The 24843-nt window shown below is 34.1% G+C and overlaps 1 protein-coding gene and 1 pseudogene across 9 annotated transcripts in view; both read right to left on the bottom strand.

The window, feature by feature from the left end:
* The window catches only part of UHRF1BP1L (UHRF1 binding protein 1 like), a 125196-nt gene that overhangs the window by 82490 nt on the left and 17863 nt on the right, over positions 1-24843 (bottom strand). For 7 of the 9 annotated variants that reach the window (XR_005218294.1, XR_005218293.1, XM_037845533.1 and 4 more), the window contains 7 exons: positions 18169-18331; positions 16673-16711; positions 15491-15582; positions 7815-8004; positions 6708-6848; positions 5502-5672; positions 160-340 (listed from right to left, as the gene is read on the bottom strand). Coding sequence is in view for 7 of the 9 variants with exons in the window: in XM_037845531.1 (XP_037701459.1) it covers positions 160-340; positions 5502-5672; positions 6708-6848; positions 7815-8004; positions 15491-15582; positions 16673-16711; positions 18169-18331 (977 nt within the window). In the remaining 2 variants the exon portion in view is untranslated. Of the gene's footprint in view, positions 1-159; positions 341-5501; positions 5673-6707; positions 6849-7814; positions 8005-15490; positions 15583-16672; positions 16712-18168; positions 18332-19719; positions 19840-24843 lie in introns of all 9 variants that reach the window. The other 2 variants (XM_037845532.1, XM_037845534.1) reach the window with 1 other exon arrangement.
* On the bottom strand, positions 16880-17024 carry LOC119543590 (annotated as a pseudogene).

Here is a 24843-nt window from a genome sequence, read left to right as displayed (position 1 = left end):
ATTTATAATGCTTTAAATTATTACCTTTTATCTATGTATCACACATGAATCATAAAATTGTGACAAATTATTTTATAGTACACATTACGTATTACCTATGATAATCCAGTTTTGTAGTCAATTCTAGAAAAACAAAATAGTTAAGTGCATAGTCATTACCTTTTTCTTTTGCATGAATGTCATCACATATGTGTAGATCTAGATGAGAAATCACTAAATGATGGGAAGTTTCTTTAACATCAAAGTCACTGAATAGTTTCACAATTGCATCACTTAGATCAGGAGCATTTGAAGTCTGTGGTGTCTTCACTTGCTGGATAGACGATGCTATGGTAGAACTCTAAAAAGATTCAAAACTGTCTTACCAAACTGAAAGTTAAATATTTGAAATTCCACAAGCAAGTAAAACTAAAGATTTTCAGTACTAAAATCATGAAAAATGAGCATAATACATTTTCTCTTCTATCAATAACTCTGGGTTCCCCTAAAATGTTTTCTAATTTATCTAGGAATAAAAACTAAAATTTAAAAACTGGAGAACTATACATAATTTGAATATGAACCGAATATGTTTCTGTAAATAGTTTAATAGCTGTATTTACATATTCACAGCCTTCTTAGTTTTAGAGAATATATTGATTAACAGCTTAGGGCAGCTTATTTGAATACTAGTTCTATATATTAAAAAAGAAAAAAAAGTGAGCCCTGGATTCATGAATTGTCTGCACCATTTGATATCCTTTAGAAATAAACAACTTCTTTGTAGAAGCCCTTGGATATTAGTTAGTAGTGTAAGTGCTCTAGCACCACTCATAAAAGGTATGGTGTGCCCTTTGAAGTAAGATATCTTAAGAGGCCAGAGAACCAAAGGGATTTATAATAGGTTGTGAGTTCAAGTATTTTTCTCTCTAAACAAAAAAAGCATAGAATACTATTGAAGTCAAAAGATACATATGAGCCTCTAATAGCCTAAAACAATATCAAAATCTAAGTATACAGTGAAATGATGATATAAGCCACAGAATTATATATGGAACTTGGGCAAAATTATCAAAATAAAGAACAAATTTTGCATGTAAAAAAATTAACCGTTTTCTAATTTAGAACAATAAACAATAAAACTAGAGTTGATGATTTATTTTGTCTGTGCATATATTTATACATATTATATCCATTCAGAGCAATGATCACAGTAAAAGAATGCCAAATTATACTTACTAAATGAGAATCTTTCAAAGAAAATGATTGGGACCAATGGTAAAGAAAAGGAAAGCTGACATATAGCTGTGAAACTATAAATTCTAGGGGCTGGAGTAAACCTTTTTAATTAACTATAAAATAAACTGATTTCCATTAGAAAAATCATTTTCTCTCATACCTCTCCCATCATACTTTTAAATCCTTAATAGACCAGTATTTATATCTATGATGGTTATATTTTAACACTCCTGTACTTTTTTACTCATGCTTTCTGTCTTCTTCACCAAGATAAATATTGATACAAATTAAAAAACAAACATTAATCTCTGTGAACCTTTATTCTTAATACTGTAGTAGATTCAAGTCTTTGGATGCTATTTTGGGGTGGGAAGGGGCTGCTATAAACTCTTCTGCCTCCTGAACAATTTTTACATTTCTTAATTTTCAACAGTCTTCTCTTCTAGAGAAGAGATGAAGCCAAGCAAACATTTATGATAGAAGATGGCTGTCAAGTTGTAAAGTTGAGCAAAGGAATACTATCAACTACTCCACTCTCTAATCCTATCCTCTCAGTACCTCAAAATTCAAAACTATATCCTGAAATATTATGGAACAACAAAAAGTAATAATTACAAATACATATCATTTACATAATATGAGCTAAGTGAGATCAACTTATTTTTCATTAGTCTTTAAATTGCAACTACCATCTCTGATAATAACATCCTAAACTATACAAATCTTCATTGTAAGCTTCAACAGACCACTATTTATGTCTATGACAATATTGTAAAAGAAAAAAACACTCTCTTATACTTTCTTTAGTCATGTTTTTACAACTCCAAAATGGAACTCAATATTAAATTTTTTAGCCTTACCTTCTTAATCAAACTTGCTTCCTTCTTCTGCATTCCCTCTCTTGGATAACAGAGTTACCAATTATTATTCATAAAATAATCTACTTTTCCTTCTTCCTGATCCCTAACTGATGAAAGACTCAGATACTGCTCCCTAATTTGGCTTGTGATTTCTTCTTCCAAATTATTACCAGAGTTCAACCTGGCACCTCCACTAGACTGGCATTCTTTTTCTTCTAAAGACCATTCTCTACAATGCACCATATCATATTCAGTGGTCCTTTCCCATTTAAAAACTTCCATTGGCTCCAGATGTCTACAGGAAAAGTCCAAATTATTCAACATACATATAAATACCGTACACACCTCATCACTGCATACTTCTGTTTCAACTCAGGCCACCTGCCAAGAAACAACTTATTCTATGCTATAGTCTGTTGGTCAGTTCACCAAACTTTTTTCTCAGGTTCCCCTAAAACATTTTGAAGAGGCATTATTGAATGAATATTGTTCATTTGGAGAATGATATAGAGCTCAGCATTAATTCTGTAGCTACTTGTTCTTGTGACTATAAGCTCTGAGAAACCTTGTTTACTTAAAAAGGTGGAATGGAATGAAAAGTGTTTTGTTTTAGCAATGTGTATCAATCCTTTAAGCTCCTTTTGAGTTATATACTAAAATTCACAAAGTGACCTATAGCAAAAAATAAGTTAAATGCAAAGAACTGGAAATCACTTGACTGGTTAATTTGAGTCATGCACTTCCAACATGGATGGCAATATTTCAAATTGCCTCTTTGTCTTGTTCCCCAAAGGCTTTTCTGTTTTGTTTTGGTCTTTTACTTCCTGAACAAATTCACCACAGTAAGAATTTTCTTGAGGATGAGTAAGAAGAATGACTTTCATTTGTAGAGTAGGAGAAGGGTAATTAGGGGAAGGGAAAACAGGCCTGACATGTAACACAAGCACATTCTCAGGTAGGCCAACATTGAGAAAGAGTGCATATCAGAGTGAAAGATATGGAATTCAATTTCCTTAAAATTTTTTTTGTTGAATATCCTTTGGAAAATCACTGTATACCTCCAGAGGCATTGTGTACCTCAGTCTGAAAATCTCTGCTCTAGTATCATCAAACTCCCTATCTTCGTAAGAAAATACCATGCTCTTTAACACCACACTTTTGCAGATTCTATTCCCTCTTCTGAAATACCCTCCTCTTGCCTCCCTTGTTCCCCTGTCTGCCTGTATACTTCTACTCATTATTAGGTCTTAATCTCATTATCTTCTTTGTGAAAAACTTTCCAAACCCTGCAAGTAGTTAACTACAACTTCTCTGTGCTTCTACAGTCCCCACTGCCCTCCTCTTTTTTCTTCTCCACTCTAGCACTTTTGTTGGATTGCAATGATCCGTTTTATATTTGACTTCCCAGTATATTCTGAGATCCTTGAGTGCAGGGCTAAACAATATTCATTTTTACTTTTGCAGTGTCTTATCCTGCACCTTATGACACAGCAGGCATGAAGTAAATAACGCCAATTTGATAGTCAAACGAAAGCCTAAGGTGTATGCCATTCCCAAGTACCAAGCCAGATCACTAACAAGTTAATATATGGAATATGTTATTGTGGTTTCAAAGAAATAACTTCATAGAAGTATGGTTTCACAATATCCCTTAAGTTTTTACCAGGAGCAGATAAAATAACTATTAAAATTCACGTGTGTAATAAAAAAAAAAAAAACAGAAAACTACAAGTGCTGGAGAGAATGTGGAGAAATAGGAACACATTCACTGCGGGTGGAAAGGCAGAATGGTGCAGCTGCTCTGGAAGGCAGTTTGGCAGTTCCCCAAGAAGCTAAACATGGAACTGCCATATGATATGGCAATTGCATTACTAGACATATACTCAGAAGAACTGAAATCAGGGACCCAAATAGACATTTGCACACTGAAGTTTATAGCGGCATTATTTGCAATTGCCAATAGATGGAAACAGCTCAAGTGACCATTAATGGAAGAATGGATAAACAAACTTTGGCATATACATAAATGGAATTTTATGCAGCTGTAAGAAAGAATGAAGTCTTTGCATGCAACAAAGTGAATGAACCTTGAGGACATTATGTTGAGTGAAATAAGCCAAACATAAAAGGACAAATACTGCATAGTTTCACTAATATGAACTAATTATAATAAGCAAACTCTGGGAGTTAAAATCTAGAGTACTGGTTACCAGGAGATAGAAAGAGGGTAGAGAATGGGCAGATGATGCTTAATTTGTAAAGAATCTTTAATAAGGTTGATTGTAAATGTTTGGAAATGGATAGCAGAATACTGCGGGATGGAAGCACAATACTATAAGTGTAACTAACAATGCTGAGTATGAATATGGTTGAAAGGGGAAGGCTAGAGTTCTGCATGTCACTAGAGGGAAAGCTAGAGGATAAAACACGGGACTGTATAACATGGTGAAACCCATAGTGGACAATGACTGTGGTTAATTGTACAAATATAAGAAAGTTCTTACATTAACTAGAACAAATGTATATCACTATTACAAAGTGTTAATAGGCTGGTATATGGGAAAAAGTACAATTAATGCAAACTAAGGGATATAGTTAACAGTGACATTATAACAAAGGCACCCTACCAAAGCTAAGCATCAATAATAGTGGGGTAAAAGGGGTATGGGATGTTTTTTGTCTTGTTTTGTTTTGTTTTTTGAGAAAGGAGAATATTCTCACATTGATTGTGGTGGTAAATGCATAACTATGTGATTATACCAAGAGCCATTGATTGTACGCTTTGAATGGACTGTACAGCAGTGTGTGAATGAAACTATTTCTTTAAAAAAATTCACATGGGAATTTTATAACAATTGTAATCAATAACACCACCTATTGGGATTTGCAATGCTTCTCTACAAAGATCTTCATGTTAAAGTCTCTTAAATTATGCTTCCCCCGTTTTTCGCCTCGGCAATCAGAGAACTCATAACAGCAGTTTTGTGTTCAATTTCAGTACCTTCCCATGGCTTTAGTTTTCTGAACTATTAATTCTCATACTCCCTCGCTTACAATTACCAAGGTTTTTTCCCCTTTAACCCTTAATTTAGTAGTTTTCAATCTTATTTGTTGACTGATTCGTTGAGTTCCTAAAAACAGTTATAACATCAAATACTTTTATGTCATCCTTAACTCCAACACCCAGTACAGAATTCCAAATAAAAGAGCTATATACATACTAACATATATTTTCATATAGCTAACACCTACATAACATTATATAGTAAATATCTAGATAAAGAAGATTCTTGAACACAAAGACTGACAATTTATTTCATATAAAGAAAACACCAACTAACCTTCTGATTTTTAACTTTTCCAGGTAAAATAAGTTTTTTAGTTTTTTTGTTTGTTTGTTTTTCTGTTAACTTACTAGCATACCTGTGTAGGCTCAGGAGCCATACTCTTCCTTTGTTCTGTTGATTTTTCTATTGCTTCACTAAGAGACTTTGCATATTGCACCATGGCCTTCAACTGGGAATCCGTTAAAACCCATAATAAGTCATCCAATATTAGAACTAACTTTGTTGCTGTGACATTGCAGTCCTTTAACTGTTAAGAAAAATGATTAATAAAATTAAACAAAAAAATATAAGTTGTAATGCCCTTTTATAAAAAAATGTTGAAAGTTTTTGAATGGAGTTAAATATGTATCCTTTCTTCCTTCAACAAATATGTACTGAGTCCCTATAATATGAAAGGAATATCTCCTAGTACTGGAGATACATTGGTAAACAAGACCGACAAATTCTTTATACAAAACTGGTACAAGTTATAAAGCACTTATATAAGTAAGTACTATGTGTTCTAAATGCTATACATATACTAAATAATTTAATTTTGCATTTACACTTAATGAATCATATATTTAGCCATATTAATTCAACTACTTTTAGTAGAGAAAAGGGGCATTAAAATGAATTAGAAAAGAAATGCTATTTTCACCACATCTTACATTTTAGAATATCTGTGGTAAGTGTTATACCTGGAAAAAAATTTTCAATTTAACTTATTTAGTACAATTATTCATGATACAAAAACATATTGCTGAGCCTTTACCTGAGCCATGGTTGGTTTAAAAAAAACGCATCACTTCCTTATTAAACTTCATCACAAACCACATCAAACTCTCAATTATGACAAACCATCACAAAATTCTGAAATCCTTAAGTAACTATCTTCCCTATTTATCTAAATTACCAATTCTACCTTAATAATCTAGAGCTCATAGTTTTAGTTAGTGATAACAAAGGTTTTGTGGTTTATCCTTGAGCAAGACTTAATAGGAAAAATGAAATATAAGACAAAATGTTCAACAATTAATAGGCAACCAACAGAAATATATTCAATTTATCAAACTAAAAATCTTCTTTGAAAATCTAGATATTAAATTTAGAAGATAGAGTAATATTATAATCACACTGGGTTTCTATTAATATTGCTGGAGGAACTGTATTTCCCTTTATTTTGCAATGCTTTACTATGCCCCGGTAGAATGCCAATATTCACCTAAAAACTTATATTTAAAAGTTCCTGGCAATTCCAGTAGTTAGAACATGAATCCAAAATGTAATCCTTTTGACTTACTCTTCTTTTAAGTGTTACTCTGATTTTTGATTGGTTGGTTATTAATCGAACAGGAGCACACATAATTTCAAGATGAGAACTTTGGGTAGCATCTGCCTCTATTCGAATCATCTGCCAATTTATTTCTTTAAATGTCAAAACCTAAGAAAAGCAAAGAAATTAGCTTAACATACTCATGCAAAATAGAATGATAAAAGTATAGATTTGTAAAACCAAAAAATGTAACATAAAAATGTATCTCCCCAACAACTTTTTGTATGACATTATAGATATAGTCACCATGATTTTATTTTTTTAATTGCATACTTCCATCAAATTCAGTAAAACATCTTCATAATTATATTCTCATTTGGAAAGAAGTTTAATACTTTGATTCTATGCAATTTAATTAGTATGAAGTACAAAGAGCACTTGAATAAAATGACCAAAAAAATTTAAATAACAGATTCCAGGTGCTTAATTTAAAATTCAATTTTGAGTAACTGAAAATATAAAACAGTGTTCACTAATTCTAAAAATTGAAAGATTTATTATACTAAAAATATTAAAATATACACATTTTATATTTAAATGATTAAAATAGAACAAACAAGCTAGAAGGAAATACCTGAATCTGTTAAAGTATAAAACAGTAGACTTTATTCTTGATGATGACTGTATGACTATATAGCTTTTATCGTGTGACCACGTGATTGTGAAAACCTTGTGACTGACACTCCCTTTACCCAGTGTAAGGGCAGATGAATAACAAAATAAAGACAAATATATATATATACAAATAATGGGGGGGATAAGGGGAACGGGATGTTTTGGGTACTCTTTTTTATTTTTATTTTTTTTATTTTGGAGTAATGAAAATGTTCTAAAATTTATTGTGGTGATGAATGCACAACTATATGATACTGTGAGCCAATGATAGTATATTTTGGACAGATTATATGGTGTGGGAATGTATCTCAATAAAACTGCATTAAAAAAAGAATAAAAGAAAAGTACACTTAAAAGGCAAGAAGAGTGAATTTGGGCAACCATAAGAACTGATTTTTAAATGACCTCTTCTATTTATCACTGACTAAAACATTTTTAAAGAAAGAAAAAAATCTTTACCTCTCCTCTCTGTGGATCTTGAATACGAGTAAATCTTAAATCTCCATGTTCCCAGTTAGCATTTACACTATATATCCGTAGCTGCGAAAGTTCAAAGGATGCATTGAAGGCTTTTGCTCCAATTCGGATGACAATGGAATTTACAGAAACAGTAATTCCCTCAACTACTTTTTCAGCAAAGCCGTATTCACTGGAAAAACAGAGCAAAGCAAAACATAATGCACTGAAGCAAAAAAATCACTAAAAGGAAAAAATTATCTCTTACTAGCCTCACAAAAGACACATATAACCAGTCTTAATACAATATTATACATTGGCTAAAAAAACATTTTGCTTTTTTTTGTGTGTGTCAAAACAGTAATCTAGCATAGTTACATATAAATCATAAAAACGTTATTCTCAAAATGACAGAAGACAAAAAATTGGAAACTTCTATACTCTCTAAATTGTTATTAAAACCAATATACAAAGCTGCACATTCTCAAATTGCATTAGTCCAGACCACTGACAACTATAAAATAAGTAATAGGGCTCAATTCTTAATTAAGAAGGAATTCTTAATTAAGAATCAAAGAAGGACACAGAGTCCAATGGGATATAGCCTCAAAAGTTTGGAATAAGGTCAGAAAAAGTTGACTTTCTATAATTCAATTCAACAAATATTGATTGAACAAATGAAAAAAATTGAAAAATTTGAAACAGATCTCAGGAAAATGATGGACAACATGAAGCAAACACATATAAAAATCACTGATGGCCAAGAAGTAGAAGAGTAGAGGGCTAGGAAGAATGTTTCAAGATATACTTGCAGAAAACTTTCTAACCCTTCTAAACATCATATATATGCAAATTAAAGACATGTATACCGATGTTCATAGCAGCATTGTTCACAATTGCCAACAGATGGAAACAATCCAAGTGTCCTTCAACAGATGAGTGAACAAACAAAATGTGGTATATACATACGATAGAATTCTATGCAGCAGTAAGAAGGAACAAGGTCCTGAAACATATGGCAACAGGATGAACCCTAAAGATATGCTGAGTGAATAAGTCAGACACAAAAGAGGAAATATTTTATGTTATCACTACTATGAACTCCCTGAACAATGTAAAATCAATGTCTTATACTGTAGAATATTGGGGACCTAGTGACAGATAGAAGCCTGTGCTCAGGGAATGATAATCTAAAATGTTCAGATATGTTAATGAGAGTGAATTCAAAGGTATGGGAATGGATATGGGTGATGATTGTTTGTTAATGGGATTATAAGTATCACAGCTGTACTGAAGGTGAATAGGAATGAAAGGGGTTATTTAAAGGCATAAATCCCACAAATCAGCACTACAAATATAGATAGGTGTTTGCATGATATACTTCTAAGGTATGACACTAGTACAGAGTTGACAACAGAAGAGTAAATGGGAAAAATTTACCTATTGCATACTAGGGACTATAATTAATAGGAATACCATACTAGTACCACACAAACACCAGGCACAAATAAGTAAGAGCTGAAAAGAGCTACAAGGTATTTTGGGTCATGAGAATTGTTTAGAATGGAGAGTGATGAGGACTGTATATCTAAGCGAGGATAATGTAAAATACGCATGGATTACCATGGACAGAACATATGCTATGTCAATGTAGGAAGCCCCTACTTCACAAGCCAAGCCCTTGATCTTGAGGCTTGCTCTTGTGAAACTTACGGTTGTAAAGGGGAGGCTAAGCCCACCTATAAATGTGGTTAGGAGCCATAATTTGAGAACCTCTTTTGTTGTTCAAATGTGGACTTTCTCTTCTAAGTCCAACTCTACAAATAAATTCATCACCCTTCCCCTGACATGGGACAGGATCTCCCAGGTGAATGAGTCTCCCTGGCAACATGGGACACAGATTCTGGGAATGAGCCTGACCCTGACATTGAGGGCTAAGAACGCCTTTTTGACCAAAAGGGGGGAAAGAAAGGCAACAAAATAAGGTTTCAGTGGCTACGAGAATTCAAATAGAATGGAGAAGCTGTTATGGAGTTTACTCCTATGCAAGCTACAGCTAGATATGCCAAATGGCCACAGTATGATAAGCCCAAATCAATAGCAGTTCCAAAAACCCTGAAGAATACCCGGATCTCTATCTGAGACTGTATAAAAGTTTCACACACCAATTTATTCTTCAGAAACTTAAATCATCCAGAGAACTGCTACACCAGCTAAGTTCCAAAACCCAGAAGCAATTGGCTTTTCAAGAACATCAACCAGATGTGTCCCCATTTCCCATAATGTCAACACCCCTTTTCAACATAAACAAGTTGGGGTGGTCACTGCCTAGACATCCATAAAGATTGGGAAAGTGATTAAACTAGAGAGATGGGTAGCAAAAGACAAGATGGAATTTAACAAAGGATTATGAGTACTGAATTTCTATATAATTTTTTTTTCTTAGTTGCTAGGGTACTAGAATAGTTAGAAGAAAAGAATTCAAACGGTAGAATTGGAACCCACAGAATTCTTTGAAATTTGCTCTGTAGCTACTTGTTAAATTGTAATTTGAAAGTTGCTATCTTTTTGTATACATGTTATATTTCACAATAAGGAAATAACTGAAACTACTGCACTGTAACATAACATTTTGGCAATTTCCTATATAACTAACTACTTGTTAAACCATACTTTGAAAGTTATTACCTTTTTGCATATATGTTATATTTCACAATAAAATAACTGAAACTGTGGAACTGTAACCCATAACATCTTTGAACTTTGCTCTCTAACTACTTGTCAAATTGTGCTTGCCAAGTTATCACTTCTATGTATACGTTATATTCCACAATAAAAAATATGATTAAAAAAAAAAGGAATCAACTGTGTACTCAGTGAAAAGAGGAAGAAATTACTTATAACCAGGGAGAAATAAATCTAAGAAAGAAGGATGAATTTTCCACAAGAGAAATGAGAAGGGAAATCTTACAATAGGGAAAAGTTGAGCAAAGGTCATATTACAGAATAAGTTGTACAGAATGAGTAGAATACAGACTATCAATATATTTTGGCAGAAGGGGTGAGGGATTTCTGTCCAATTGGTAGATTACTTTTTCATCAATATACTCATTATTCCCACATCTATGTCTCTAGACCAGATATCTCACCAGAATTTCAGAAAATAAAATTCAGCTGTCCACAACACACCTGCACCTGGCTGCCCCTCAAGCATTTCAAACCCAATACGTCTCCTAAAAGCAAACCATAACTACTTTCATCTCCTATACTTGCTGCCGCTCTTCTAGATTTACTATCTTAGTGAATTACTTAATCTTTCTAAGCCTCAGGGGACTCATCTTTTAAATCAGGTAATACTTTGTAGGTTTTATGTAGAGTATATGAAATAAGGCACATAAAAAAATAGCCCATTGCTTGATTCATGATAAAACATAACTATTTTCATAGTATTAATAGTAGTATATTATTATCAGTAAACTAAAGTTTCTGAGCCTCAGGTTCCTTACTTGTAAAATGGAAATAAAACTTGCCTTGAAAAGTTGCTGTGGTCCTTAAGTGAAATGGTATACGTGTAGTACCTTACAAAGTACTTAGCATGTCTGAGCTAATTTTCTCATAAAAGCAGATGGTAGCCTACTCTAAGTTTAGAAAATTAAGAGCTGAGGAGCAAATACTCATTAATGATTGAGGAAGGAGTTGCTTTGATCCTAAGGACAAATATTGGCTATTCAGATAAAAATATTCCTGGAGTAGGGAAAAAATATTTCTATAATTATGTTGCATATCCTACTGGAACATCCAATCCCATCTATTCCGATTCATATACATTAAAAAATGTTACAATTCATTTTGGAGGAGGTATCATCAGAAGGGTGAAGCCTGAATCAATGACTCAAGTCCACATTTTTTTCTCATTACACTGTCTATTATAAATTAAAAAGGTGAAAGTACAGCTTACATGTAAGTCTCTTCTAAGTCTGATTAATCTTCAGATACATTTTTATCCTAGTTACATGAAGTGATAAAATCAAACTTCTGAACAAAGTTCCTCTGTGAAGGTCTTACATAGCCTAGAGGCCCTACTTAAATAGCCAGCCTACTAATTTGTCTCTCATTTTATCTTTTAGCTAGAAAGAACATCAAATCACTGTTTCCCTGAATTCCACAACTATAAGGAATAATCTGAGGACATTTGTTAAATACACAGATTCTTGATATCCATTCCAGACCTACTGAATCAGTTTCTTGAGAGGAAGACTAAACAAACCACTCTGTAGATTTAATAAGTACCTGAAGTCATTGTTACAATAAGACAAGACTGGAACACACTGAAATAGTTTAACCATACTGCCATATATCAAAGTATAGGGATTTTCATCATATAATTACAAGGCCAAAATTAGAAAGCTTACTGATACTATAAAAATATAAATTAGGAAGAACATTATCAATTATACTTAGCACACATTGACAAAATGGATCATTTTTGCCACGCCTATTAAAATAAGTCCTTCCTTAACGTCATACTTCCTGGTCTTCTCTTCCTCTTTCAATTAATCTTAAAAGCATCACTACTTTTTCTCCAATTCTTTCTGAGTCTAGCCAATCTAAAGACCAACTGCTCTAATTCACTCTATCAATCCTGAAATCATAATCTAAACTTTAAAGTTGGAAGTTGCTGGATGATGCATGAACTACAAAGAAGTTAATTTGAAAGCTCTTTACTCTGTCACTATTACCTGTACTCCAAATATAAAAGGCACAGTTGATAAACCTGGCCTTCAGTCAATTCTAGGGAAAAAGTGGGTCACATGGACCCACATGGACAGCCACTGATCAGAGGAGGTATTCTAACAGAATGCACTAATACAAAGGTAGTTCAACCTTTGTGAAAGACGAGAGTGTGAGTATGTGTATGTTTATGCATGTATGTGTGTGTATCTGTATGTGTATATTCACCCTGAAGAGTAGTTTTATCAATTGTTTTATATAGCACCTAGAATACTATAAATATCTAGGCCTGCCATGTTGCACAACTTGAGAAGGCACCAATCAGTAAACAGTCTATGCTTTAAGGAAATGATCTACAGTGCAAAATTCAAATTTATTGAATGTAAAAATAAACAGGCAGGCAACTGTATCAATGAGAGAAAATATCTGGAAACCACATAACTGATAAGGGTTTCATATCCAGAATATATAAAGAAATCATACAACTCAACAATAAAAAGACAAACAAAAAATGGCAAAAGACATGAAAAGACATTTTTCCAAAGAGGAAATACAAATAGCTAAAAAGCACATGAAAAGATGCTCAGCTTCATTAGCTATTAGGAAAATGCAAATCAAAACCACACCTACTGGAAGGGCTGCTATTAAACAAACAGGAAACTACAAGTGTTGGAGAGAATGTGGAGAAATTGGAACACTTATTCACTGCTGGTGGGAAAGTAAAATGGTACAGCCACTGTGGAGGACAGTTTCGTGGTTCCTCAAGAAGCTAAGTACAGAGTTGCCTTACCACTTGGCAATCCTGCTCCTTGGGATGTACCCACAAGATCTGAAAGCAGGGATGCGAGCAGACATCTGCACAGTGATACTCACAGCGGCATTATTCATAATTGCTAAAAGATGGGAACAACCTAAGTGTCCATCAACAGATAAACAGATAAACAAAATGTGGTGTGTGTGTGTGTGTGTGTGTGTGTGTGTGTGTGTATGTGTGTATATATATATATGATGGAATATTATGCAGTAGTAGAAAGGAATAAAGTCCTGAAGCATGTGACAACATGGATGAAACTTGAGGGCATTATGTTATGTGAAATAAGTCAAGACACAAAAGGACAAATATTGTATGATCTCACTGACATGAACTAACTATAGTATGTAAACTCATAGACATAAAATATAAAATATAGGTTACCAGGATATAGAACGAGGCTAAAGAATGGGGCGTGGTTGCTTGATATGTGCAGAATGTTTAACTAGGTTGAACTTAAACGTTTGGAAATGAATAGAGGTGATTGCAGCACATTACTGTGAGAATAATTAACAGTGCTGAAGGTTGTGTGAATGCAGTGGAAAGGGGAAGATTACAGTCATATGTATCACCAGAAGGAAAGTTGGAAGGTAAAACATGGGAATGCAAAACACAGTGAATCCTGTGGTGGATAATGTCCATGATTAACTGTACAAATATATTAAAAAAAAAAAAAGGTCTTTCATGAACTAGAACAAACGTACACTATTACGAGGAGTTAATAATAGAGGGTTATATGGGGAAAATGTTACCTATTGCAAACTATGGACTATAGTTAACAGTAATGTTTTAATACTTTTTCATCAACAGTAACATGTACCTCACCAATATTATGGGTCAGTATTGGGGTTGTGGGGGTGGGATAAGAGGTATAAGGGGATTTGGGTTTTCTTTTTCTTTTTATTTCTTTTCTGGAGTAATGAAAATGTTCTAAAATTGATCATGAGCATGTATGCACAAGTATGTGATGTTATGGTGAGCCAGTAATTGTATACTTCAGATGGGTGGTATGGTGTGTGAATATATCTCAATAAAATTGAATTAAAGAAATAAACAAACAGACAATTTTTAAAAACTATTTTGAAAGGACTATTCTACCTTTTCAAGAGGACTTTTATATCTACTGTGTGAAGTGAGAACATTTTAATTTTAATGAATTTTAGAATAACGCAAAATGTCTGTGTGCTGGTTTGGATATATTATGGCCACCAAATCGCCATTATCTTTGACGCAATCTTGTGGAGGCAGAGGTAGTAGTGTTGATCAAGTTGGAACCTTTGGATTAGGTTGTTTCCATGGAGATGTGACCCACCCAACTGTAGATGATAACTCTGATGAGATAATTCCCATGGAGGCATGGCCCCACCTATTCAGTGTGGGCCTTGATTAGTTCACTGGAACCCTATAAAAGCTTAGACAGAAGGAGCTCATGGCTTGCTGCAGCTGAGACATTTTGAAGACGGCCACTGAAAACTGATATTTTGGAGAATGCCACTTTGAAACGCAACCTGGGAGCAAGCAGATGCCAGCTACATGCTTTCCCAGCTAACAGGTTTTCCGGACGCCACTGGCCATTCTCCAGTGAAGGTACCCAACTGTTGATGCTTGGACACTTTATGGCCTGAAGACCGTAACTGTGTAACCAAATAAACCCTCTTTATAAAAGCCAATCCATTCCTGGCATTTTGCATAATGGCAGCATTAGCAAATCGGAACAGTCTATAATTAATTAAGACTTGTAATTAATTAATTGTAATTAATTAACTCGTAAAAGACAAAAAAGTTATATTAATGCATAGAACGTGACATGCAGAGAAATTATTCAGGGGCTACCCAATTTATAGAATACTTAAGCACTTCTGCTTTTATTTTCTCCTGCTGTTCTTACCTTTGGTTAATTATTACTAATTAATAGCAAGGAAAAGAAAGTGAATAAAAGAATTTAAAAATTAAATCTGCTACTTTTGCAACTTACATAGTAACTAAAGCTGTAAAATGTTTGAAGTGAGAGGTGACTGAAACAGAGACTCTATGAGGGAGATTTTGTTTTCTTTATAGCCCACTATTGCAAATAATAGAGCTGACTATAGAAACGAACTCCCTTTGGCAGTCACACAGATTAATGGAAATAACTTACGTTTGTCCTGAAGCAGTTGCAATTGGTGAGGGGCCATTAGGGGCTCTTGGTTCTTCACATGTACTCATTTCCATTATGACTTTATCCAGGGACTAATAAGAATACATTAAAATATAAAAAATTAGATATTTTACTTTAGGTATATTATAAAAGTATTAACACTTTCCTTTTTCGTTAAAATAGTAATGATCTGAGTCATTTTAAATGTCTCTCTAAAGGTCTAAAAAGATAAATGCTGAAAAAGAAAACAAAGCAACTCAATTCTTTCTCAAGGTACTTCTTATCTGTCAGAAAAGCTATGTGTATTATAGGAGTATGGGAGAAGAAATAGCCATATAATGCTTGGGATCATCAGATTTTAGGGATGTGCAATCTCTAATCCCAGAAAATGCTACATAATTAATCAATAAATAAAATAATAGATAAATGAACAGGATTCAACCACCCTTAAAAAGCTTTTCCCAATCTAAGTCCCAAGATATGAGACATCACTATGAAAATTAAGAAATAAGTGGGAAATGTGATAAAATAAACACTCCTATAAATCAAAAAAGCTGTTTTTCAGGGTACCATTTTTTCTTGAAGAAAGATCTAATGTCCGAATAGTCAACACTAACAGAACCTATAGTCATTGTTCATATCCAATTTTACTTATAGCATTTATTATTAGCTGAAACTATCTTATTTGTTTACTTGCTTGTCTGTTCTATTAAAATATAAGTTCCCTCAGGGCACAGAGCAGGTGCTCAATAAACATTTGTGGAATCAACAAATCAATAAATGAACGAGTAATCAATTTTCTCCAATTTTCCTTAAAAAGCAAAATATATTTATAAAAGAACACATTATTGATTTTACTAGATCAGTAAAAGCAGAAACATAGAAAGTCTGGATCAAATGTTATTAAAGGAAAGAATTCTGTTGTACAGCAACAGTAAAATGATACATAAAATACACCAACTAAGAACACAATATTCTAGACTAGAAAATCCTTAAAGGCCCTCCCATTTTGAAGTTCAAACTTCTCATTTAAGGGCTGAGACAACTAAGTCCCATCAAAATAAAATTATAGTTAGCTGAAAAGTGACTAAATGAGGTTTTCTGAAACAGAAGATTAATATTAACAGAGAAGTTAGATAACATGTATATAGATATTTATTTCTGGGTGATTTCAGAACTCACCAAACAGATTGGATGTGTTTTCAGTTTTGTCCACGGGATCTAGAAAAAAAACTCTTTAAAATGAGATTTTCTAAAAAAAATGTAAAACAGTAATCAACACAGATGCCTTCTTTGCATAGTGATAGAAACACCAAATTAGATCAGATGACTTTATCTCAAATTGTAAAATAAATTGAGCAATTCATTAATACTTTTTTTTTTTTTTCCCAGGGGAGAGCGCGAATGCAGTCCCCAACTACCACAAATTATGCAGTTGAGTTTCCCATGTTTGGGGAAATCGCAGGGGTCAGCACAGCCTCACCCTGGGAAAACCACCTCTGTGATCTTGGTATCTCCCCTGCCAGGTAAGTATCATTCATACTTCTGAAATCATATGTACTTTTATGTAAGAAAATATTATTAATATCTTCTTAGTCATCTTTTCAAATAGGTACTATAGATTCTTTAAAATATCTTTTTTGCACAGTCCTTAAAACATTTTAAACTCCTAATTTAAACTAAGACTCCCCAGAAAAGCTGTGTTCTGTTCATTTAACAATATGTTTAATCCTAAAATTATGACCAACTTTTTTGCAGAGATTCAAGATAAATACAAAACTGAGCTCATTAATGTAAAACACAGGCTATATCAAATAACGTTCAAACCTACCCTGCACTAAAAATGTCATGTGTCTTTGTAACATTTGGGCTTAAGGAGAACAGGGCAAGAATTAAAGGTGACCTTTACTCAAGGCAGTATACTAATTTTGCCATCAAAGGATATAGGTACTTTTCCACATTCTTTTCTTTGGAGACCGAATTTTAATTTTTATGAAACAAATTAGCATGCAGTATTCCTACTGAGCAGACTCTCAAACTAAGCCTGGTCTTAAAGGGCAAGAGGTGACATAAATCAACATATTTCATAATTAAAGATAGTATTCTTATTATTCTTAATAATAAGAATCCCCCAATTCTTCCCTTTCCCTGAATCTAAATGGAATTTACAAGATTCCTAATTGAGGTTTAGAGAGACCACATGAACTTCAAAAATAGTCATAGTCCTGAGTAGCACTGATTCATTCTCCCCAAACGGAGTAAGTCATAAAGGGAAATAAGAAATAACTTATCAGTTCTGAAGTTTCATCTGAAGTAAAGTATTTACTCACTACAAAAATTTAAATTGTTCCATTTGACAATAAATCTTATGAAAAATTAACTCTAAATATATGCAAATTGAAGCATTTATTTTATTATTAATAAATTATTGATTAATATTTTATTTAAACTTTAATGGAATAAATTTTAACAAAATTTTAAAATTAATACATCAATAAGACTTCATAAATTCATAAGGCACACATTCACGCAACCATTTATGCAAATGTATTCCTTCCAAATTACATTAATAAAAATGCTTCTTTATAGAATTATCTAAAAATGTGTATTTATTTTAAAAGATGGGGATGAAATTAAAAATGAATACAGAAAAAGCCTGACACAGTTATAAGTCTTACCCTTATGGATGCTTTATTACAAAACACTTTGTTGATAGCAAGCCAGGTTGGCAAATCCAACATATTTTGGAGTACCTCTTCATCCAATTCCAAATTTTTCAGTTCACCTTCTCCTTTTAGGGTACTTAGGTTTATCTTGTCAGGAGATAAGTTTTTGGTAAACCTGAAAGAGAATATATGTTGATATATTTTGGTGTCAGTTACTGAACCCCAAAGTCATTCTTGCAAATATACAGAGCATTAAAATGTACTAGCAGCACTGAGAAACAAAACCTCAGTGGAAAGCTCTGCTTTAATCCAAGTTTTACAAAGCGTTTTTTTGTTTTGATCTCTCCCGTCCATAGTTCTCTTACACAAAGCCTACATTTTTTTTTCTTTTGGTATACATCGTAATGTTTTGTTTACTAGCTACTACATCACAGACGGGATATGTCCTATTCTAATCAAACTACAAGAAGGTAAGAGAATGAGGGACCTTTTAGCAGTGGGAGCAGCAGGAGCAGTAGCCTCTCCCTTCTCCCCTTCTCCTCTCCCCCCTCTCCCCTCTCCCTCTCCCTCTGCATTCATTCTGCTTATAAAGGACTCCAGCAATAGGATTAAGTCCCACCCTGAATGAGGTGAGTCACACCTTAACTGAAGTATCCTCATTAAAAGTTTCTACTTTCAAAGGGTTCCCACACACAGAAATGGCTAAGATTTAAGAACATGTTTTTCAGGGGGTATATACAGCTTCAAACCACCACAGTAACTGTCACATCAACAAACCACCACAGTAATGGTCACATCAAAAACTACTGGAAAACTAGTTTCCTATATTGGGGTGGCAGTGTATACATCAGAAATTATTTAGATTATTAATATGTGTGGTGGTATGAAGCTATGGGACTTAGGAAAAAAACATTCTAAACTCAATCGGTTTCTGTGGGCGTGACACCATAGGAACTTCTGATGAGGTTACTTTAGTTAAAGTATAGCCCAACTGAATCAGGATGGGTCTTAATTCTATTACTGGAGTATTTCATAAGCAGAATGAAATTTAGACAGAAAGAAAGCCACAAAGGCAGATGGAAATGGAAAGTCCAAGGAACTCAGAAGAGAAGGGAGAGTCCAGGAGAAGCTGCCATGTGAACTGCCATGTGATAGAGGATCCCAGGACCAAGGATCACCAGCAGCCAGCCCCAGAATGCCTGTCTTCAGAAGAAAGCATAGCCTTGATAATGTCTTGACTTAGATTTCTCCTAGCCTCAAAATCATGAACCAATAAATTCCCATTGTTTAAGTCAACCCATCGCATTGTATTTCCTTTAGCAACGAGTAAACTAAAACAATGTGATAGGCTTTAAGTTATGTATATTTCAGTTTTGCATAAATGTTTCCCAATTACTTACTAATATAATTATTCTCCTTCCTAAAACACAAAGAGAAGAATGTTTCTTCAGTCTTACTTGTCTCAGATTGATACAGGAAAAGTAGATTTTCATTAAGTATTTACTACACAACACAAAGAATGCTCATGGAAGTGCATAAGGCATGAGAGAGCTATGCGTTTACCTATGTTTTTTCCAACTTTTGCTGCAAGTTCTTTGGTCTAAATTTCCATGTGAAGTCCTGTGATAATGGCATCACTCAACTAAATATTATAATCGAGGAGTCATAATACTGGGCTTGATCCTAATGGAAATAAATTGCTATTTGGAATCAAACCATTTCAGCACACACACAAAAAACTTAAAGCTCTAAAAAAGCTACACAAACATTTTAAAGCTTAACTGAAAAAAACTGATAAAATTCTAGCTCAATGAGTTAATCCTCTGAATAATTCTCCTTTATTTGGTGGAGATGCAGGAGTAAAGCAAATCTATATGAAACCAAAGTTATGTTAACAAATACTAAAAATGAAGATGAAAGAGAAAGCTGATTGGCCTAAATATGTCAAAGTCCTAACAATTGCACTGAACAAAGTCATACCACAAGATTAAATATAAAATAGCAAGATCTCTTACTAGTAATCTTTTATTTTTAAAATTCAGAACAGACGAATATCTCATTAATATGTATATTTTGACATGCAAAGAGGTTTACTTTAACAGTCTTCATGTATCATTTATTTGTAACTTTGGTACGATATGAAATAAATTTTAATGCAAATATATATATTTTATTGGTTAATGCTATCATATATTTAACAGTATAATAGTTTAAAAACATACTTAAAATAGATGTGCAGAGTCATGCGGGAAGATAGCAGTGTAGGAAGCTCCAGGATTCAGAACCTCCACCAGAACTATTAAAGAGGCAAGAACTGACTAAAACAACTATTTTAAAACTCCAGAGTTCAGCAGAATACTGTAAAGCATCCAGGGATGAGCAGGAGGAACAGGCTGGTAAATTATGGGAAAGACTTGTAAATTGCTCTGTTCGCAAGGCAGTTAACAGAGCCAATTCCTCACTCTCACCATAGCCACAGAGGGGTCCAGCACCTTGCTAGCTTACTGGTAACAGAAAGTGATGTAAAAATCTACTTCCCCAAGATGGTGGGCATGACCATTGTTGCTCATGGCTGACTGACTAATCATCACTGGGGGCCCGGCTCTGAGGGGGGCCATTGTTCCAAACCGCCCTGGACAAAGGTGGCTGAGGAGACTTAAAGACACTAAGTTTCCTCAGAATTGTGGAGAAAATTGAAGGGATACATTTGCTGGGCAGGTCAAGAAAGCAAAGCTTTGGAGAACCATGGAAGAACCTCTGGACCCACTTCCTAATCCCTTCCCGGGGGGGAGGGCAGTTTGGAGCTGATCTGCACTCCCTTTTTGAGTTTCTGGCCTTGCTCAGCTGGCAGGCTGACAAAGATTTGTGACATGAACCATCTCCAGGTTAAATATATATTTGGAGGTAGAATCACAGACTGTTAGAATGAAAAAGTATTTTAAAGCATAGCTTATAAACCCTTTCTGACCTGGTTACCTACCTTCCTCCACACTTACCTCTTTCCATTCATACACTTAACTCCTAAGTCTTTAAAAAGCTCATAAGCAAATATACATTTCTTAAGTTATTCCCCTTGTCCTGAAACTGTTTTTGGTTCCGATCTTTGTAGATGTTAGAGATTCACATCAATACCTACTATTCTTCTAATTTAAGAACTGGTTATGTTACTCGAAAATATTTTCTTGAAAAAAGTAATTAAAAACAATCTTTCCTATTCTATGACATTTCATGCTATATCATGAAAAACTAGATTTATAGGGAATTTAACAATGCATGTTAAATTTTTTAATTAAAAGTTAAAGTAGGCACTCAATCTGTAGTTCTAGGCTGCACTTAAATGGTTCTGAGATACCTGATCACATTTCAAAGGGGGATCTTGGACACAGAAAAGGCTAAGAACCACTGTCTTAAAGGAATATGATTCATTTTTATCATCTGGAAAGTAAACTATTTCAATACTAAAACACCTCTGTGTGGCTGTAAATGATTCTCTCTTCTCCGGTAAATGTGGTAAAGAAAGGGGAAATGTGTACATCTAAGACATGTTATACTTCCTTGCTTACAACTAATTGATCTACAATTGATCTACAATTAGTTGTAAGCAAGGCATCTAGGCTATTCAATCATATTTGTTCCTCCACAATTTTGAAAGGAATACACTACACCTTAGGGTCAAAAACTGATAAATGAATAATGGAGTATGACTGAGAAAGAAACTATATTTTAGAACTGAAAGGTATAAAGATTCTTCCCATCATTGCTCCATTCTTCCCAATTATGCCCAACTCAAATCCTTGGAATGAACTGGTAATTGAAAGCACTAGCTAGTATCTCAAGACTGTGTACCCCTACGAGGAATAAATAAATCCTCATTATATATAAAGGTGATTATTTTAAGGGCCAATATCTTTATGTAAGCAAGTGAATTTAATAGCTTCTGCTTGATTTTATTCAAAACAATATTTTTAGAATATAAAAAAGCTTCAGACAACATTTTAAAGTAGTCACACAAGGGAGAATGTTCTTGGAATAATTACCCAAAACCTGACAGACCACCAAGATCTTTGGCTGGCAGCATTATGTTTTTAATCTGCAACTAATTACACCTTACACAGTCCATGGACTTTGTCATGCAGCAATAAAGGTCCTTCCAATCAAAACTAAGAAACAGAAGAAGCTTTTCTACAGAACCCATATCTCCTCATTTTCTTCTTTACCCAATACCATATCCTTCACTCCAGTTGAACCTCCTGCAACCCAATAACCTCTGCTAAGGGCTAGTTGCTTTCTTGTTCCACACAGTCTCATTACCTTCAGGCTCAAGAAGTAAATTACATTTAGGGATTTGTGATTTTTTTTTAATGTAACCTAGAGCAAGAAATATGTTTATTATAATCTAGCACAACACATACACACACATGAAACATATTGAAACATGTTTCACGAAGCAATAGTTTTGTTTAATAATACAGTCTAGTATTTTCTATACCATTCTTTTTTAAATGTAATTTTGAGATATATTCACGTACCATACAATCATCCAAAGTGTACAATCAATTGTTCATAGTGTCATCATATAGTTGTACATTCATCACAACTTTTTGAACATTTTCATTACTCCAAGAAACAAAAATGAAAAGAATAAAAATAAAAATAAAACTACGAAAGAACACCCAAAACGTCTGTACTCCATTTTCCCCTTATTATTCATTTACTTTTTTGTCCCCCTTTTTTCTACTCATCTGTCTGTACACTGGGTAAAGAGAGTGAGCCACAATGTTTTCATAATCACACAGTCATACCGTATAAGCTATATAGTTATACAATCATCTTCAAGAATCAAGGATACTGGATTGCAGTTCAACAGGTTCAGGTATTTCCTTCTAGCAATTCTAATACACTAGTACCTAAAAAGGGATATCTATAAAATGATAAGAATAACCTCCCAAATGAGGTTCTCTCGACTCCATTTGAAATCTCTCAGCCACTGAAGCTTTATTTTGTTTCATTTCTCTTCCCCCATTTGGTCAGGAAGGCTTTCTCAATCCCATGATCCCTGGGAGTCATGTCCCACATTACCACAGAGAGTTACACCCCTGGGAGTCAAGTCCCATGTAGGGAGGAGGACAGTGAGTTTACCTGCAATGTTGGCTTAGAGAGACAGGCCACATCTGAGCAAAAAAAGAGGTTCTCTGGGGGTGACTCCTGGGCACAATTATAAGTAGGCTTAGCCTCTCCTTTGCAGTAACACGCTTCATGAGGGCAAGCCCCAAGACTTAGGGCCTGGCCTACTGCAATGGTAGTCCCCAAGGCTTGCGAGAATACCAAGAATTCCCAAGGTGGGGAAGTTTAATATTAACTTCCAATTATTCCCAAGTCCCTCAAGGGGGCTTTGCAATACAAGGTATATACAGAAAGGTGAAGACCTTCAAGGCACAATTCAATGAACAGCTATAGAGCACATCCCAAAGGATGCTGTAGGCTAGAGTTCCACCACGTCATTTACCTCCTTACAGCCATTCCAACATCCCAGCATCCAAATATATATATAATTATATAAAGTTTCATTATTCGTAGACCTTTGTTAAATCTTTGTTTGTTGCTACCCCTTCCTCTCACTTAATCTCTTTCTCCATCTTCAGGGGTGTCTAGCCAGTGAGTACCCTAACTTGTTCATATTGAAAGGGGATGTCAACAGTATGGGGAAGGGTCTGCATCTGATAGTTGATCTTAAAGAGGCTGTTGCCTCTGGGTTTTAGGACTTGTATGGTATAGGAACACTTTGCTGGATTTAAGTTTCTGAAAGATAAAACTTAGTGAGTCATCTTTTATAGAATCTCAGGTAGGGACCTAGGTTTTGGAGGATTACTTTTGTTAAGGGCCTGGCATATTGTGGCCATTTGGGATGCCTAGCTGGAGCTTGCATAAGAGAAACCTCCAGGATAGCCTCTCAACTCTATCTGGAATTTCTCAGCCACTGAACAGTAATATTTTAATACTCCTTCATCAACAGTAACAAATGTACACCAATACTATGGGCCAATAATAGGGGGGATAAGAGGTATGGAAGGATTTGGGTTTTCTTTTTTATCTTTATCTCTTTTCTGGAGCAATGAAAATGTTATAAAATTGACTGTGGGGTTGTATACACAACTATGTGATGAAACCTTGAGCCAGTGATTACACACTTCGGATGGTTTGTATGGTGTGACTATATCTCAATAAAACTGCATTAAAAAATGTTCAACATCATTTGTCATTAGGAATATGCAAATTAAAAACCACAATAAGATATCACTACTTACCCACTAAAATGGCAAAAATTAAAGACTTACCATACTAAGCACTGGTGAAGATATGGAGCAATTGAAACTCTCATTGCTAGAGAGAATGTAAAATGTACAACCACTTTGCAAAGCTGTTTGGCAGGTTCTTAAAAAGTTATATACCTACCATATTACCCAGCCATTCTACTCCTATGTATTTACCCAGAAGAAATGAAAAGCATATGTCCTCACAAAGATTTTATACACAAATGTTCATATCAGCTTTATTTGTAATAGTAATAGCCAACAAATGCTAACAACCTAAATATTCATCAAAATGTGAACAGATAAACTGTGATTGATTCACAGTGGAATACTACTCAGCCATAAAAAGGAATGAACTATTGATACATACGACAAA

Source organism: Choloepus didactylus, chromosome 8 (genome assembly GCF_015220235.1).
Source record: "Choloepus didactylus isolate mChoDid1 chromosome 8, mChoDid1.pri, whole genome shotgun sequence".
Taxonomy (NCBI): Eukaryota; Metazoa; Chordata; class Mammalia; order Pilosa; family Megalonychidae; genus Choloepus; species Choloepus didactylus.
This window is presented reverse-complemented; position numbering and strand designations above follow the sequence as displayed.